The sequence below is a fragment of the Tamandua tetradactyla genome, chromosome 6 (assembly GCF_023851605.1).
Source record: "Tamandua tetradactyla isolate mTamTet1 chromosome 6, mTamTet1.pri, whole genome shotgun sequence".
Taxonomy (NCBI): Eukaryota; Metazoa; Chordata; class Mammalia; order Pilosa; family Myrmecophagidae; genus Tamandua; species Tamandua tetradactyla.
Genome location: NC_135332.1, coordinates 102,401,414 through 102,420,797, shown reverse-complemented (window position 1 = coordinate 102,420,797; position 19,384 = coordinate 102,401,414). Strand labels below are relative to the sequence as shown.

Below are 19,384 nucleotides of genomic sequence, written 5' to 3'. Positions count from 1 at the left end.
GGCACCAGGAATCGAACCCAGGTTTCCGGCATGGCAGGAGAGAAATCTACCTGCTGAACTACTGTGGCCCACCCTCTTCTTACTATTTTTTTTTTTTTTTTACCTAAGCATATATATTTATCTTTAGGTATACACTTAGTAAATACTGGATATATTATAGAATATATGAAGCATGTGTAATTTTTACCAAATTACAACCAGGCTGTATGTCATATTCTGTTTATTTTGCTTATCATTGTATTTACATAAATAATTTAAAGTTCTTAGTTAGCTGGTTTATGTTAATAATACTGCTGCCATTGCTTTGATGTTTTAATGTTATAAATGAAAGTTAGTCTTACTTGGTGTGACAGGTTGATACTCTCTGTGGGAATTTATTTTTCCCTTCATTAGAGAAGTTGTGGGTTTATAGAACAATCATACATAAAATAGAGGATTCTCATGTAACCTCCTATATTAACGCTTGCATTGGTGTCTGTAGGAAATTTTGTTCCTGGCATTTACCAATGTAAAGTTCTTCAATAAAAGTTGATTAAGTCTATTGTGGATTCCTCCTTGATTATTTTTAAAAGGTCAAATTATTAGAGGAAAATGAAGATTTAGTAAGACTCAAGTTATCAAGTAGCTCTACTATTTCATTAAGACCACAGATACAGAGGCTGGATGTAATTTCAAGAAAACAGGTCAGGGCAACACATGAACCTGAGCAGAAAAAGTTATGCCTTACAGGATTAAAAAAAAAAAAAAGACCACATACATTTTTTGGGTAGGTATTTCCCCATTACAAAGGTAATAGAGATAGCTGTAAATACTTAATCATTTTACCACCCTTAATGAGAACATTTATTGAAGTAACAGCAATCATGGGACTTAGTCTAAAAGCACTTCAAGTAACTGAAATATTTCAAATAAAAGTAAGGCACTCAACACCTAGACTAGGTCTGGGTAGAACCAAGTGTAATCATCATTCAATTAATATCAATAAGTGATATTAACTGATCACTTACCACCCCTGCCTGGTGCTATTGGGGATTAAAAAAAAGAATAATATGTAATTTGTTCTAAAACTTTACAATCCTAAAATGCTTCCTCCTACACTACTTCTCAACAACTACCAAGGGGAGTGGACACTCTTTTGGAGAGCTGATGCTCAGATATAATAAAGAACTTGCAGTCAAGGAGTCATCAAGCCTACCCAGAAAGAGCAGAAGGTGTCTGTTGAAGAAGTTCTATTATCACAACCCCATCCCAAACCCATGGAGCTTGAATCACAAGAAGAGCTTGTGATTTCTTCTTAATGAGCTCAGATGTATCCTCTATTCCTTCTAGATGCAGTGCTTGCTCATAGGTTTTGGCATCTGGCTTGACATTTGTTTGTTGATTTTTTTGGATACTCTTCCCTTTACACCTTGCTGCTTCTAAAGAACATACCATTTATAAGTTTATAACAGAGAAACAAACATTTTGTTCTAATTACTCTGCTAGCGTGGGGAATTCAAAGTAAATAGGATACGGTTGCTGTCCTAACTTGCTCAGACCCATAGGGTAGAGAAATCCATAAGGAGATAATTGCAATATCTTTTTAATTTGCAAAGTGCTAGGTACTAAGGTAGAAGAATGCAAAGGAGCACAAAAAGGGATGCACCCCAAAGAAGACTTCCTGGGAAAGATCTTGGAAATTGAAGTATCAGTAAGAATCAGTCAGTGAAGAAAGGTTGGGAGTGTTTCCCAGGTGAAGAGGACAGCATAAGTCATTGTATGGGACCTTTGGGGAGCTACTTGCAGATTGTTTTACTAGAGCAAAAAATGGGATAGAGGGGGATGGACTAGATGCTGGCCTCCTGAGTTAGATTAAAGGGTGTAATATTTGTCATCTGTTGATGTTTATAAGAAGCCATTTAAAAGTTTTCTGGGGAAGTGGCATGTTAAATGTAAATTTGAGAGGTATGATTCTGGCTTCACTGTAGCCAAAATGAAATTATGAAGGTGGAAAGCAAGAATACTAATTAATAATCCATCAGATTTGTACTTTTCCAACTTTTTATAGCAGCAAAAGTGTTTTTTTAGATGAATCTCATACAGAAATCTAATAAATACAAAAAGAATCCCAAGGGAATCTTGGAATAACGTTTGAAAACCATTGGCATGGATGGAAGATGAAGGGAAAATGACCTGGCATTGTTATAATGTGGTAGAGATCAGCAGAAAGATTTGTCATGTATTCAGGAGGTAAAATTAGATGTGGACTATTTGTTGGATGCCAGTAATGGGGAGAGAAAATCATTTCCAACTCAGTAATGTTCATTGATGCATGTACCAGGCAGACACAATGCTGGTAGAGTACTAGGTAAATGAGCTCATTCAATTCTCACAACAACCCTAGAGATAAGGAAACATTCTTAGAGAATTAAGCACAAAACTGAGTGAAGACTAAAACCCAAATCTGTCTTTTTGTATTGTCCAAGAAGAGCTTAATAATGGCTCAAGGAAGGGACCATGGAGAGCCTAGAGTTTTAAGGGGTAAAAAGAGAAAGAGACTCCCAAAAGAAATAGAAAGGAACTCTTAGAGAGGCACAAAGTGGATAGTGTATTGTCTGGAAGGTAAGAGCATGGAGATTTCCAGGGAGTATGTCATCAACAGTGAATATTATAATGAGAATGAAAAATAGCCTTAGCAGGTGCTAATATAGACATCTTGAGGAAAGTTATCATGTAGTGATGGGGCTTGAAGTTAGGCAATGATGGGCTGAGAGATGAGGAGGAATTGAGGCTATAGATGTTGGAAGTATGGATGGCTCCTTTAGTAAATTTAACTGAGAAGATGAAAGATAAAGAGCAAGAGTTAGGTTCAGTCAAGTGCCCAAGTGGTTATTTGTGCACAGGAGATTCTTGAGAATAGCTATATGCAATGGGACAAAGCCACTAGAAATGGAATGAGACGAAAAAGAAAACACGATGGAGCCAAAGCTAGTGGAGACCAGTGCAGGACTCCCTGGGGCATGGCATAGGGCTGCCTTTAATAGGAGAGAGGACACCTGTGCTTTGGAACTGGAGGGAAGTGAGGAGGTACAAAGACACTATATATATATATATATATAGTGTAATCTTTGTATATTTCTAATTTAATTTAGAAAGAAAAGGCAAAAAGGTCAGAGAATGTCAATAGTACCCAACAGTAAGAGAAACATCTCGAAAGGAACGAAGGCATAGGATGTCAAGGGATGGAAAGTAGGGAGAGATTGGCAAGTGATGATTAATGAATACAGAATGTTCAGTAAGGCTCATTGTAAAGGCTGCTAGATTATAAGCTCTTAGAGCAGTTCATTTATTCCTGAGTTTTAACTTATTTCTAAATGCTGAGATTCTGTGCTCTGTGTGTGTGTAACCTGGTAGTTCCCTGGATCTTTAGGTATCTGTGTGACACCTGAGGCCCAGAGTTAGAATTCAGCAGCTCTGACAGTCAGCATTACTCCATACAGCAACTGTTGAAGAAGCTGAAAAAGAGATCAGACTTCATTAGAGATATGAATGAAGTGTATCTGGTTAGGACTAAGGTAAATAAGAATACAGGGTAAAGAATGATATTGTCTGTATTTAAAACTTCAACTTCTGTGTGAGACCAAAGGAAGAGATGTGTTTTTTTTTTTTCTACCTAAATTTAAATTTTCTGTAGTACATTATCTAATTTAACCTGTCTGGTCAGTTTAAACAACCTAATTGGTTGATGTTCTTGGAGACACTGGTACCTCTGGGTCTAGAATAGGGAATGAGATCTTCTTATTCTCTACTGTTAATGTAACACCCTGATACATTCCACAATATTTGGGGCAGAAAATTAAAAGAAAATATTTGCAAAGTCCCCTTGATGAACTGGGCAAAAATGTGAGACTATTAAATTTCCTGACATTCTCTCAAGCATTAGGGATTCCCAATTTAATAAGTAAAGCCCTCGATCTTGAGACTTGCCCTTATGGACTTATATCTGCAATGGTGAAGTTAAGCCTACTCATAATACCTGAGCCACCCCCAAAGAACATCTTTTGCCTCTCAGATGTGGCCTGCCTCTCCAAGCCAACTCTGCAAGTAAACCCACTACCCTCCCCACTATGTGGGACGTGAATTCCATGGGTAGAAGTCCCCCTGGAAATGTAGGCCTTGACTCCCAGAGATGAACCTAGTCTTGGCATCATGGGATTGTGAATGCCTTCTTGACCAAGATGGGGGGAAAAATGAAACAAGATAAAGTTTCCATGGCTAAGAGATTTCAAATAGAGTTGAGAGATCATTTTGGAGGTTACTCTTATGTAACGCTGTATCCAGATATTGCAAATTGCTACATGCTCCAACCAATAGTATTCTTGAAAACTGTAAAGAATACCCTGGGCTTTGTCTAAAACACTATCAAAGTTTTACCTAGTAAGTTTATTCTTTCAGAAACTTAAGGCCTCTAAAATGTTCCTATGTCAGATAAACCCTGAAACCCAGAGGTACCAGTCTCTCCAAGAACATCAACCAATGTCGTTCCTCTACCTCATAAGGTCAACACCCCTGTCTAGCACAAAGAAGTTAAATGGTGATTGCCCAGATATCCCTGAAGATTGAGAGAATGATAAAATGAGAGGGAGGAGGTGTAACTGATAAATTAAAATTTAACAAATGATTATGGCTATGCCTCATTATATAGAAATTTCTTTTTATTTTCTAGTGTATTAGAATAGCCAAAAGGAAATGCCTGAAATTGCTGAACTGTAATCCAGTAGCCTTGATTTTTGATAATCATTGTATAACTAGATAGCTTTTATCATGTGAACATGCGATTATAAAAATCTTGCGACTTATACTCCCTTTATCCAGTGTATGGGTAGATAAGTAATAAAATGAAAACATGCATGGAAAAAAGCCCTAAGAAATGCTTCAATATGTAACTTGTTAAATTTTGTTTAGCAAATAGAACACATTTGAGAAAAATGACCTTGTGTTGGCCAAAGCACAGGGAAAGCATTGATAACTACTGGGTTGAAGCAGGTGAGGACTTCAATTTGATGGGCCAGCGCTGAGAATGCTAAACCTGAAGCCTTAGTTTCCATAGTGGATGGCAGTGTTAGCCCACTGAACTGCTGGCTTAATATTTAAATTAACTCAAGCGCTCTTGCTTTCCTGAAACCCTTAAGTGCCACTAACAAATGTATGGAATCCCATGGTAGTCACTGAATCTGAGAAGTCAAACCTGAATGCACAGCTGTAAAGTGGAATAGGAGCTTGTATTAGTTTCATGGACTGCTGTAACAAATTACTGCACATTGTGTGGTTTAGTACAACAGAAATGTATTCTTTCATAGTTCTGGAAGTTAGAAGTATAAATCAAGGCCTCAGTAGGTGCATGTTCTCTCTGAAGGTTTTGGAGAGGTTCCATCCTTATCTCCTGACTTCTGGTGGTTAGAAGTAATGGTTGGTATTCTTTGGTTTGTGACAGCATAACTTCAAACTCTGTCTCTGTATTCACTTGGCCATCTTCTCCCTATGTGTCTCTTTTCTTTTTAAAGGACATCTGCCATATTGTATGACCTCACCTAACTTGGTTACATCTACAGAGACACTTTTTCCAGATAAGGTCACATTCACAGGTCCTGGAGGTTAGGACTTCAACTTATCTTTTTGGGGGACACAACTCAGCCCAGAACAGGGCTCCTAGAGGATTCAGAGGACCTCTAATGGATTCCCCATCTAGATTATTGAAGAGCCTAAAGAGGTTACTGTGAGGGTCTCACGGCCAACTGAACTTGAGACATGACCTTAAAGTGAGAAAATACACAGCAGAAAGCAACTGAAAGTTAATAACTGTTTCCTACAACCTCAGACACATATGATAGATCCACTGTCAGCATTAAGCTCTCCTAGCGGGCTTTTTACAAAGTGACTTCAAAGAGAGTTAAGATTTATTAAGATCTTGATTCCCAATTTGTCACGGAAAACCATGATATATTCTTTTTAGGGTGATACTTATTTTGTCTTCATTGAACTTGGGTGCTGGCATATTTTGCCATTCATTCAGGTTTGTTTAACTTACGTTTCACTAACTGCTCATAATACTAAAAATAGTATTACATTTTGTTAATTGGAGGCCATTAAGTGTGACCTATAACTTGTGACTAATGAGTACCTGCTAAAAAAAATGTATAGTCATGTAGCTGTGCAAGGGGACCCAGACATCCCCCGTTTGTTTTGATTTGTAAGCAGTGAGGCATTGTCCATGAATGTTCCAGCTCTCCTTCCACCACAGCTACCTCATTTGCCAAATATGGGGATGATCCTTTGTTCGTGTTAATTGAAAATGACATCCTTATTCATCGTATGCAATTTTTTTAGTCATTAAAATTCTGTCCAAAGCCTCTCCGACTGCGGGGAACGGCTGGGTAGTACACAGGGCTCGTTAATCTATTGTTAAAAGCCTTCTGTTTTATCCTCCTGACACGAACAGAAAGAGGAGCTACTATGGCCAAACTTTGCCGTTGGATTCTGCACCCAAAATTAATGCTGTAGCAATTATACTCATGCTCTAGGAACATATTCCCAGCCTAACTCATCCAGAAAATGTCTCCGGTCATTCATTTCACTTGGAGGTTCAAAGTCTTAGGCCTGATTATATTCCTATTGGAAACATAAATTTCTATGATCAAGTTCCCTTTGCATCATCACCTATCCCTGTATAGATTCACAACTGAGCAATTATCTAGTGCAAATTGATTAAGCTCACAAGCTGAAATGAACTTTTGAAATTGAAAAAAAAAAAAAACTTGAAAAAATAAATCTAGTTCTAAATTATGCTGCTAATCACCACCAGAACTAAGATGCAACCATAGGCTCTGTCTGTTTAATGTCTTATTCTTTCTTTGTGACCTTCTGAAAAGTAGTAAAAAACCCATTAGAATAATTTATATTAGCTGTCAAAAATGTGTTTTTTTTTTTATAATAAAGGTTTCCATTCCTTTGATTAAATTTATGTTTACATTTGACATTTTCTTGAGATCCATAAATTCCCATGACAGTGAAAGTCCATACTTTCATAGAACCCAGTGCCAGGTTGAGTTGAATTTGGACACATCACATAAATAAAAGTGGTTTTATGTTTCACCTTCATCTGGTAGGTGAGCACTCCACCTTTTCTTGTGAAACATAATCGGTTGTGACATGGCAAAATTAGATCCTGGCTATTTATTATCTTCTGAAATCAAACACCATAACTGGGAAAGCATGTGGTGAGTCTGCTGAGGCAGCTTGCATGCAGAGAGGAAAGGGGACGCTTTCCAATTTTATAAGCTCAAGGTGATTTTCTCCAACATCTAGAGCATTTTAATTAATTACCCTGAAAGATTGAGTAAATTATTATTTGAATACTGTATGGCATTACATGTTACCATTTCAAGGACAAAGTGCTGTACTTGGCTTTTCAACAATGCTTCATCTGTCAGAATATATCTTTGAAATTTATGTAGTTTGCCACAGAGAAAAGGGGAGACAGAACTGGAGTCCCAGGAATTCTTAGGAGACACCAGAATCAAATGCAATCTATACCACCACAAAAGGAATGCTTATCGATACTCAATTTCAAGTTAGAAATGAACAAAATTAACTGTAAAATTTATTAGCTGTATTTTCCCAGAAATGTTAGATAAAATTTGCTTTTTCTGATGAATTCTTCTGTTTTTTTTCTTTGTTTGTTTGTTTTTTGCCCCTTCACCAAACTGAAAGGAAAAGTTAATACCTTCAAGTCAAAACAAAACAAAATTCACAGAAATAGTTTTGGACAGGCCAGCTTTGCCCTGAGTGGCGTGTTTTACAGAGTATGATGTGAGAGGCATGTGCTTCTGTTTATGCTTCCATGTGGAAGGTTTCTGCTTAGATTTTGAAATCTGTAAATCTATATATTGAAATCTTAAATATATATAATTATACGTTATATATATGTATAATAAATTATTCTTTAGCCTGCTGAAAGCCACACATGCTGAGATTGACAAAGTCTGTTTAAACGTGGAACGCATTATATGTCATAGAATGTTTAGTTGATTATGGTAACTAATAACAAGCTTCTCTGCAGAGATAATCTTTCTCTGTAAGGGCACTCAACCTTTTACTAACTTCATCCTGTCATCAATAGATAATATTAAATCCCCATTTTACTGCATCACGTTAATATTTCCAGTGGCACACTTACCTAAGAAATATAAGTGTTGGTTTCTATGGCTAGACTGAAATGGGCACAGCCACATCCGAGTGCCATAAGACCACATAAAAGACTCAGTTTACACATTGAATTACAGTGTTTTGTTTATTCTTAACCTATCAGGCTGAGAAATTTAGCAATCCCATTATTTTTTGGATGTGCTCATTTGACCTGGGTCAATTTGCCTAACTGATAATATTGAATATTCAGTAGTCACAATGAATGTTTTGCAATTTTTAAGGATAAAGTGTTACAGACTAATTTGATTGGGAGCAGTTTGTTGAATGCAATAATTTTATGTCCTGGAAATATATATGGATATTTCTCTTTTAGGTTCAGTGACTTTAATTTAAGCAAGGTCATGCTGATGAGCATGTATTTAGGAAAATGCAATAATTGGAAGTAATGGAAACAAACCTGTTTGGCCTGATTATAACATGTGGCCATAGGAGGGTGGGAAAGGGCTAAATGGTGATGGAATCAGGGAGTGGCATAAGGTGCTCTGCTCCCCACATCTCACCACTCCCCCAAGACTCACTCATAGTTTTAAACTATATGGGCTTTTATGGGATGGTTTGATTCCCCCTGAAAATTTGGAATAAGAGACTCAGAAGAAGGGAGATTTACAAAGAAAAGTGTCTCTTATTCTCTTTCTCCCAATTCGCACACCTCCCTTTCCTTTCTACAGTAAGAAGAAATGCTGGGACCATTTGGCTGACCAGAAGAGGCCTTCCATTAGCACAAAGAAGGCTGCCTGCCCTTCAGTAGAGTCACATTTGAACCAAAGGCAGAATTGAAAATGACAATTTCAAGTAGGCTATTTGGCATCAGATAATTTTTTAAACAATCAAACATACTGGACTTGATTAAACTTTTCTTAAAAGTTAATTCAGACAAACCAGGTGAGAAACTGATCGCAGGCTTTAGTTGCTGGTCATTAAAAATTTTGTAGTAATGGCATATGACTAATTATTGTTCATTCATTGAAATTTGCAGGTAAAAATCAAGGGGATTGCTTTCACTGGTAATAGAATAACTCTCAGATCAAAGGCAGTTTTGATCAGTGCTATCGTGCAGTATCGGGAGGGGACTGAATTTAAGGTATATTCTTGCATCCCCACCCCTAGGGCTGTTTATTCAGGCAGATAGACGTATATCCCACTTTTATTTATTTACTTTTTGGCATGGGCAGGCTTTGGGAATCCAGGTCTCCGGCATGGCTGGCGAGAACTCTGCCACTGAGCCACCGTTGTAGGGTCCACTTTTTGACTGTCCACTTTTTTGGTTTGTTCCCTCATTGTATAATGTGAGATTTGTTATATAGCATAAGTAGAATCTGTAGTTAGTACAGAGTATTCATTGATGTCCTTGATTACATTTCAACTCATTTTTACATTTGGAAGATTGCGTTCTAGTTTGGGATTTTAGGGGAGAATGTTTAAAATTAGTAGACACCATACTGTATTTTAGAAATCGGTGGAAAGACGAAATTATTTTTTTTAATATCCCATTTGCTTCCTAAGAGAACTTCTAAGAACATGTAGACTGCGCCACTGCCAAAAGCTGACATTTCTAGAATTTCACATGTCAATAAAACAGAGTAAAACACTGCGAGGAGGCAGTGTGAAGACAAAAAGGCTGGCAGAGCTTGTTAGAGGCTTTAACCGAGCCCTCCCAATCTACTGAGGTCTTAAACTTTATGCTCTGGAAAAATCCATTGCCAGTAAGTCAAAATAACCCTCTTGTCAACATTTCATCAGCATTAATGCTAAGGAGAAGTACAAGTACTGAGTACGTAGCTCAAAGTTGAGGACGGACAGAAAGTTGTTACTGAAGAATTAGTTTGAAATAAAATGATACATGAATGAATTGGTACATTTTTATTTTACTTGAGAGTATTATTGTCCATCGGTTAAAGGACTCCTGTGGATATTTTCCATCACAGTATTACCACAATCATTGTCTTATTTTTCTAAGACATGCATAAGTGTTCTTTGTTCTTAAAGAAACATGTATCTCTATCTTTTTATTTATCTCGGTAGCAATTGGTTTATACTTTGATCATAAAAACCTCCTATCTTCAGGTTTCTTTCATAATTTCAGTACAAAAATGCTCAAAAAGGCCCAATTTAAAATAAATATAGGCTTTTAATAAACACAGTGAATAGAATAAGTGCTTTAGAGTATTCTGCAGGCTAATCATACTGAAAGTTATTTAAACCCGTAGGAAAAGAAATTTAATGTTTCCTACCATAACGTTTCTTTCTAGCCTGAGTTTTAAAAGGCTTATATATTTCATGATACCTAAGACATTGTGGGGTGGTATTGTTGTGATAGAAACAAGCATGCATATAGCAACAAGTGTCTTCTGTATTCATGCTATTGTTAAATTGAAGTTAAATATTTAAGGGTCTTTCTAATCTACTGCTTCATGGATTTAGAAGATTCTTCAAGCAGAAAATGTGAAAGGAAATTTCTATAGCATTTTGCCTTTTGGGTCTCTCTAAAAGTGAGTTATTGTTTTCCTCTCATGTGGTCATTAATAATGACAGATGGACATGGTGCTGAGTTCACGCGCATTATTGTCAGTAGCAGAGCTAGCAAGAGAATATTTATTACGAGAGGAAGAGGGACAGAGAGACATGATGTTGACACAAGGCAAGAGGCAGAGTTCAGTTGTTTTTTATTTAATTGAAAGAAAATACAACCATTCTCTTCGCTTCCTTAATAGCATTTATTTCAAAATACTGTTATTACAAACATATTTCATCTCCATAAGCGTTCCTTGTAGTGTTGATTTAAAAACAGAAATGGCCAGGCACTCATTTCTATTTTATTTTTCCAGTAAACCTGTCTAATAACCAAATATATTTGAATGACTTTTAAAATATTTGAATCACTGCTAGGACTGTTTGATTATTAAGGCGCCTGTCCCGCAAGTGATAAACAGAACTAAAGAGTGTTTAAAATAAGGACATTGCAATTTAAATAGTGATCTGAAGTTTAGCTTGAATAAATATAATAATACCATGTTGATCCCAAGATGAAGACTTTGTGCAGTGTGTCTGTACAGCCTCTGGCCTCTTTTCTCTCCCTCTCTCCTTTTCCCTTCTCTCCTCTGCCCTTCCCTCCTCTCACTGTTTTAGCTTGTTAGGACAAGTCTTTCAGCCATAAGAAAGAATGATGTTCTGAGACTTCCTGCAACATGGTGGAGCCACGGCAGCATCACGCTCTGTGAAATAAACAAGAGGCAAAAGGATAAAAATTGTATGATACCATGGGGGTGCGTGGGTAGTTCAGTGGTAGAATTCTCACCTGCCATGCGGGAGACCCGGGTTCGATTCCCAGTCCATGCATGTCCCAAACAAACAAAGAAACCAGCAAAAACAAACAAACAAACAAACAAAAAATTCAACAAATGGTACTGCAATAATGCGATACTCACATGGAAAAAGAATGAACAGTAACCCCAGCTATACAGCATAGAAAAAAAAATTGTATGACATCATATATAAGACATGAGTAGAATGGCAAATTCACAGAGATAGAAAGCAGAGCAGAGGTTATAGTGGAGGAGGGTAAAGGGAAATGAATGTCAAATAAATACATAGGAGCAGGAAAAAAAACAAAAAAAAAGATAGAAGATATGTATAAATATTCAAAAAAATTAAAAAGACAACTATATTAGGAATTCACTATCTTAGTCCGTTGATTGTCCCTTGAGGTCCTTTGAGTCAGGCTTTTCCTGCAGACCTACCCTGTCCTTCCCCTACCTATGGCAACAGGAGTTCAGAAATACCCTATTCATAGGAAATATCTGTCTGACTGTGAATTAAAAAAAAAAATGGTGAAGGGGCTAGAGTGGGGAGAAATGAAATTGGATATATGTGAGCTTCTTTTCCTTCCGAATTTCAGAATATAGAAAGAGAAGAGATGAAAGAGGTAACTGCCCTCCCCATCGATTTACAAGGATATCACACAAATCCACAAGTGTAGAGATTCCAAATGAAGATATAGTACAAGAAAATTTGAAAGCCGTTGCATGGTTTAACTGACAAAAGACAATCTCATTATTTTCAGCAGTATACTGGAGAGGATTGTGGTAGCCACGTGACCCCCAGGCTGTGGCACAGGGAGCTGCCCAGGGACTTTTTGCTTCCTTGCCCCCCAACAGTGTGAAATCCAGACGTTATGCATTTTCCCATCCCGCAGCAGTAAGCACTGGGCCTACATCGAGAAGACATTTAATGAAGATGTGCTTAAGGTGATCATAAAGGGTAGGACGCAAAGAACACAAGGGCAGTCATTAATTAAATGAAATACATGGCCTTACTGCTTTTTAACATCCTTGTAGACATGTAGTCCTTACTCTTTGTAAGCAAACTCCCAATTTTTGTTGTAAATAGATTTCATGGTATGATTTAATAAGCGAAAACCACCCACCCAAAGGCCTCATGGGTAGAGTTGGACAAACGGACCCATGGAAGAGGAAAGAATCATCCTTTCAATTTCCCAATTCTTTCTGGAAGATTGGCTTTAAAAGCAGACATTAGTGGTTCTCCTCCAATGTGAAAAAAATGAAATAATATATTCATTTTCCAAATTAAAACAAAGCCAAACCAATAAATATAAAATCCAAAATAAGATAAAATGATGAAATAAAAGTGTCACAGAATAAAATTGAAACTGCCCCACTTGTTATGGGATTTTCGAATGCTATTAAGAAGAGTTGGGTGAGATCAAATTTGAGCTAAGATGACACTGCTGTTTCTAAAGTTCTTCTCAGGTAGTCAGAATGAATTAGATCATTGTGTTGGTTGACTGGAAACATTCAGATCAGAGAGCCAAATTAAAATAGATCTCTGATTTTCTGATTAGTCACAGCAAAAAAGTATTTTTATCTTTTCAAGTATTTAATGATCCAATTTAAATGAGGTGAAAATGGAAAAACTGCATACACATTTTTTTGGTAAAGATATTAGTATTACAGTAGCCACAGAAAGTCCACCATGCAATATTTGTTTTTTTTTTTTGAAATAACTCCCATTTTCAGTTATGTATGGCTTTTTAAAATGGGATAGAATTATGTGATTCCTTTGCCTCCCTCACCATTGCTTTTAACATGATGCTAAAGGAAGCAAGTACTTCCTCCTGACTGACGAGTCACAGTATTAGAGCTTCCCTAAGGAGGATGATCAATACCTTCAGAGGTGCTTCCTTCTGCCCTTTATAAGCATTATGTCATGTAAAGACACTTCTTCAAACCCCACCTTCCAGAGCTACTGATTGATACTCTGACCATGCAATCAAAATGTGGACCTTAAAGCTACCATAGAAGCATCTAGACCCTCTTTCGTTGCACCTCAACAGCAGCATAAAAACCATTAAGCAAATGGTACTTATTTTAATCACAACAATATTACATGCAACATTTTAGGTTTTTACAATATACATATAGTGCTTTTAAAACTCAGGCTATAAAGAAATTTATGATAGGAAACATTGAATTTCTTTTACCTACAGGCATGAATAACTTTCAGTATGACTAGACCACAGAAAGGTCTGCTTAGGGAGTTAACAGAATCTTGCGTAGGAACTCTTAAGTAAATTTTTGCTGTGTCTTGACTCATTTATGCTGTGATCCCAACTTCGCTTGAAACCTAATGAAGAATCAAATTCTTCCCATGTTAAATCTTGCCTGTGCACTAAGATAGAGCATGGAAAGATTTATAATTTACACCAACCCCAAATGAACTGTGAGCCGTGGGTACTGGCTGCTGGGTCCTAGTTTGTGGGGAAGAGGCACGGCTGCACGAGTTTTCAAGGGACTGCAGAGAAGGTGTCTGCTCCAGCCACAGGCTTGCCATCTCTCCTTTCTCATGTGTTCACCACCTGTGGGCTGGGAAACTGTACTTGGCTCCCAGACTTGGGAGACAACACAGATAGAACTAGGGTTCATAACTGTTGTGATATTACTAATATTTTCCATAATTTAGCCATTTGTGTGGATAATTTTTTTTTTACTCTATTTCTTTTCATTATTTATGTTTTTCCTCCAAACTCTACCCATCTTCTCCCTGCAGCAGTATGTGTCTCCCCAAATGCAATCGAGGTCTTTTCTGGAAGCAATGAGTCGCCACTTATAGGCAGTAGGGCTAACATTTGTTTAATGTGATTTAAAGAGCAGAAAGGATTGTTCCCTTATACAGTTGCCAGGCTTTCAATTGCTGCTAATCTTTATAGTCCAATAAATAAATTTTCCTTTTTCGATAGCATATTTTCTACCTCATAGCCCTTAGCAAACAAGCACAAATCAATAAGTATCGAACTTCATTCAGTATCAACCATGCAAACAAAATGTCAATTGCGCAGGTTCTTAATCTTGTAAGTCTTCTTATCAAAGTGACCTGGAAGCTTCCAACTCCTTCCAACTTCTGTACAGGATCAGAGCTCTATGCCAGAGTAAAATATATCTATGCTCATATATATTCTGGATGTTTCACGAGTTTGTATTGGAGGGACCTCAGAGCCACAGGGGCCAGACCAGTGAAATATACCTTGTTAGATACCAGATATGGCCCTAGTCAAGCCCCTCTTTCGAAGTCAACGTCCTCTCTCCCACAGAGATTTTACGATGAAAGAATGCTGTAAATGTGCATGCACCTTCAAGAGAAGGTAAAATACTTCCACGCATACTCAGGAAGAAAAGAGGAAACTGAAATCCCAGTTCAGACATTGCATTGGAAACCTTTTTGAAAGGGTGTGTTCATTGGCAGGATAAAGAGCTCTTATTCTCACAGTTATAGATTTTAAATTACAGGGGAAATGTTTACAATTTGGAGAATGTGGTCATCTGTGACTGTCATAGAATTCCTCAGATAGGTTTAGCCTGGACCAGAGCTGTGCAGCTCCAGCCAGTTCTGATGCTCTCTGACTGCAGTGTTCTGGGTAAAATGAGAAAGTAGAATGGGCTTTTTTTTGTTGTTGCTGGGAGGATTAACTGAGCATGTGAGATATTCTATGGGAAAATGCTCTACGATCCAAAGCAAGGAATAATCTAGTGTTGCTACAGATTGTCTTATCATCGTCATTGTGGTTACTGTTATTATCAGGTTATATTTCCCCTGACTTTCAGTCTTGGCAGAGATTTTATGTGATTCAAAACTGGGGAACATTATAAGGCAGGATATAATTAAATGTGGGGCTGGCGTTTGGGGCACTAAGTATTTGACCTATAATACCCAAAAAAAAGAGCATCTTTTCAAATAGAAATATTGCCACTGAAATAGAACATGAGAGGCAGTTTATGGCACAAATTAACTCCTCTGATAGCAAGACATTACTAGCATTCAAAATAATTATATTAAACATGTTGTATGTATTTTATACCTCTAAGGAATAGAAATTTCCATTCCAAGTAGAAAGAGGCCAAAATATGTGCTTAGGTTAAGGTGATAGCAAAATCATCTCTTCACCATTTTTGCAAATCCCCTTTTAAAATCTGACCAGTTATGTTTGATTTGAACTCAGTGTCACTGGTGTGAAAATTCATGTTCAGCCTTATAGGCAAAGCCAGAGTAATGAAGCATCGTTCAGACACAACCCCTTGTAAAGCCACTTCCTTGTCTATCTGATATTTCTCTATGGTGGGAAGCTTATTTACCAGTGGGTAGTTTATTTTAGGTACCTTTGCTGAATGGCTCTATTCTTTTGTAGCTAGGCTCTCCTGATCAAACTCTTGCAGACTACTTTCACTTCCACTCTCTACTAACATGCTTTCTCAGAGAGAGCTAATGGGTCTTCCATCCATACTATGTTTATCCTCACTGGATTCTTTTGGTATGTATTGAGCTCCAAAAGTCTCTCTCCTTGAAAGTCTTTTCTCGATTGCTTTACAACGCGCTACTCTCTCTTGGTCCCCCGAACACTTCAACCTCCTCCTCCCTTCCTGCCCTCCTAAGGGTGGATAATCCCTTGACTTGGCCTGAAATTGCTGCCTTCCTTGCTTTGCCTGTAATTCTGGTAGGTCCTCCCTTTGCCAGCTTTTTTGCAACACTCGACGCTGTGTGCTGCTGACTTCTAGATTAACGTTGCTAGACTCGAACTCCTGGTGTTCTCCAGTTTTATTATATTTACATGTTTACAGATCTCAAACCAAGCTTACCTACTCTCTCCCTTTCACCATTTTTGTCATTATGCTTTTCATTCTTCGAGTCCTTCATGGTAAAAATCTGGGAGCCTTCTTTAGACTGCATGCTTTTCTTTATCATTTTAATTAATTTTGCCTTTTATCTTCTTGGGTTTTACGTGAATTCCCATTTTCCCTGGTACCATCTCATGGCTTTGTCACCACAAGGTTTCTGCTTTCCTTGCCTCGAATCCTGCTTATATGTAACAGGTGGCTTGAGCTCTCTGGGTCAAAAGTTAATATCGTTATTTCTGTAGGCATTGCTTATTTTCTCTTGCATTATGTCTTTGATTTTTATTGCAGTAACATATATGCATATCACAAAATTCCCCATTTTAGCCATTGTGAAGTGTACAAGTCAGTGACATTAATTAGTTTTACAGTGTTGCACCACCGTCCTCACTGTCCATTACTAAACTTTTGCATCACCAAAACAGAAACTTTGTATCCTTAAGCAATAACTCCCCCCATACCTCCTTTCCAGCCATCCCTGCTAACCTCTAATCTTCTTCCCGTCCCTGTGAATGTCCTTATTGTGTATGTTTCATGTGAGTGGAATCATACAATATTTGTCCTCTTGTATCTGGCTTATTTCACTTGCAAAGTTTTTCAAATTCATCCATCTAAATATCAGAATGTATCCCTCTTAATGACTGAATAGTATTCCACTATATGTACATATCATGTTTTCCTTATCCCTTCATCTGCCCGTGGACACTTCTTTGCTTCCACCTTTCAGGTATTATGAATAATGCTGTAATGAATGTTGGTATACAAGTATCTGTCCAAGTCCCTCTTTTTAATTCTTTTGGGTCATATAACCTCGTAAAGGAATGGTCAGGTCATATGATACTTCTGTTTTTAATTTTGGGGGAAACACTGGACTGTTTTCCTCAACAACTGTAACATTTTACATCCCCACTGGCAATTCGCAAGGGTTCCGATTTCACCGTATCCTCACCAGCACTTGCTATTATTGGATGTTTGGAAATATCCATCTTCATGGGTGTAAAGTAGTGTTTCGTAGTGGCCTTGTACTAAATCTTAGAGCTGGATTATCATCCACCTGTTGCTAACCCTGTTTCTTCCAACAGTGTGGACTCTCACTGCTCTCCCTGAGCTTTGAACATTCTCCTGTCCCTGTTTTTTCTCTGCTGCTCTCACTAAAGATGCTCACGCTAGCCTCAAATGCTACAAAACCTTTCCTGAGATTCCAGTTCACCCTGATTTTTTTCTCCCATTTGACATTTTCTCTGTAACATTCCAAAGTAGTCTACTGTATTTTGGCATGTAATATTAAATTATTATTCTTTTCAATTTATTTCACAGCGTTTTATCAGTTTTGGAAAAGAAATAATGTCCCAACAATCAGATTTGACCCTTAGGAGCCAGACACCATTCATCTTGACCCATCTGGATTTCTTACTAGGCACAGTGTAGATGAGTTCACTTCATCCTTTTCAGCTTGTCTAATATTCAGTTTTCTTACGAGGAAGGTGATTTACTCTTCACCTGCTTCCTGTCTGTTCTACAAATAGCGTTTTGCGGAGATGTACAAATTTATTTCTCATGGGTAGCCCGTCCATTTGCTAACTAGCTATCAATATGTTTCTTAGGCCACCATCCCCTAAGCACCTGGGCAGTGATATTAGCAGAGAATATGACTCATTCGCCTCTCTTCAATTGACATTTAATAGATACTTGAGCAAACAGTTTATATAGATGGCATGTTTGTGCACAGATTTATCATTGGAAAAATTAAGAGCTGAGAGGTTAAGTGACTTGCCCAAGTTTACTCATTCTCCGACAGTACTTCTTACCATGGATTAAGGTGGAGAATTGAAATTATTATCCAGACAATACATGCTTAAAAAAATTTAGATATCAAGGGCATTGGTAAAATGAGAGAATGTTTTATAAACTTTTAAAATTAATGCTTCATCTTTGCATAATGATATTCACAAGCCAAAGTGGGCCCACCACGCTAAGTGAAAAGCCTTAAATAAAGTTTCCTTCTATGCTCAGGCTTATATTTTAGGGTCCTCTGGAGGGGCAGAGTGGAGCACTGACCATATTATACTATCTCATTTCTAGATGGAACACTTAATATCATTTAAGTCAGGTCTTCTGAATTTGTCCAAAGGAAGAGTCAGGTCTTCTGAATTTGTCCAAAGGAAGAGTCTATTTTTGTTAAATAGATTTATGGAGAACTTCCTTCTTTTCTAGCTCAGGGTCTTGTGTTTAATTTTCTGGGATGCTATCCAATGATGATATCTTGAGGATTCAAATTCTATGATAGAAAAACTAAGATTAAAAAATGTTCCACTGTCAATGTTGGACTTAAAATTAATTGGACTGTACATACCAGAGCTGTGATTCCCCGACCTTCCCCCACCTCCAAAGTCCTTTGGTTTCAAACAATGTATTTAGCATGGTTTCGCTCAATGAAGTTTTGAGTATTTGTTGTTGTTATTTATTCATTATTTTACCAGTAGTTTCTATGGCTTTGCAAAGGGATATTTAACAAAATACAGAGTTGTATGGTTATGACTTCTGACTCAGTTCTTATAATGCTGATCTCTGAGCTGTTTCTAACCTCTTCTGAGATGATAAACAGAAACCTGGGGAGAGGTTTCCATGTTCCCAGGTAGGATCAGTCATATGGGTTGGTTGTTAGTGTTTGAAACCATAGTTTAGAAATTAAACTCGGGTTTGTCACTGTGTAGGTGTAAGAGACTCATTTTAAAAAGGTGTGTGGGCTGGTGGGGGGGGGAATCTTGTCGTAACTTTGAACTTCCATTTCCACTTAAGCTTTTTAATCATTCAGAAGGCAGCCAAGATGTGGGACGATCATCTGTTTGAAAGATTATTTGTAAGTAGCTGCTCTGTTGCATATTTGACAGAAATTAGATTAATTACTTTGAGCCAGTGTTATAAATATGTTTTTATAAGTTTGACACCAGTGTTAATAT

At 37.4% G+C, this 19,384-nt stretch overlaps 1 protein-coding gene across 5 annotated transcripts in view; it reads left to right on the top strand.

The window, feature by feature from the left end:
* Positions 1-19,384, top strand: part of TOX (thymocyte selection associated high mobility group box) — a 350,259-nt gene that overhangs the window by 24,460 nt on the left and 306,415 nt on the right. The window contains exon 1 of one of the 5 annotated variants that reach the window (XM_077166833.1): positions 14,866-19,284. The exons of the other annotated variants lie outside the window; for them this stretch is intronic. Coding sequence (XP_077022948.1) covers positions 19,252-19,284 — 33 coding nt within the window. The 5' untranslated portion in view covers positions 14,866-19,251. Of the gene's footprint in view, positions 1-14,865; positions 19,285-19,384 lie in introns of those variants that run through there. 5 annotated transcript variants of the gene reach the window in all.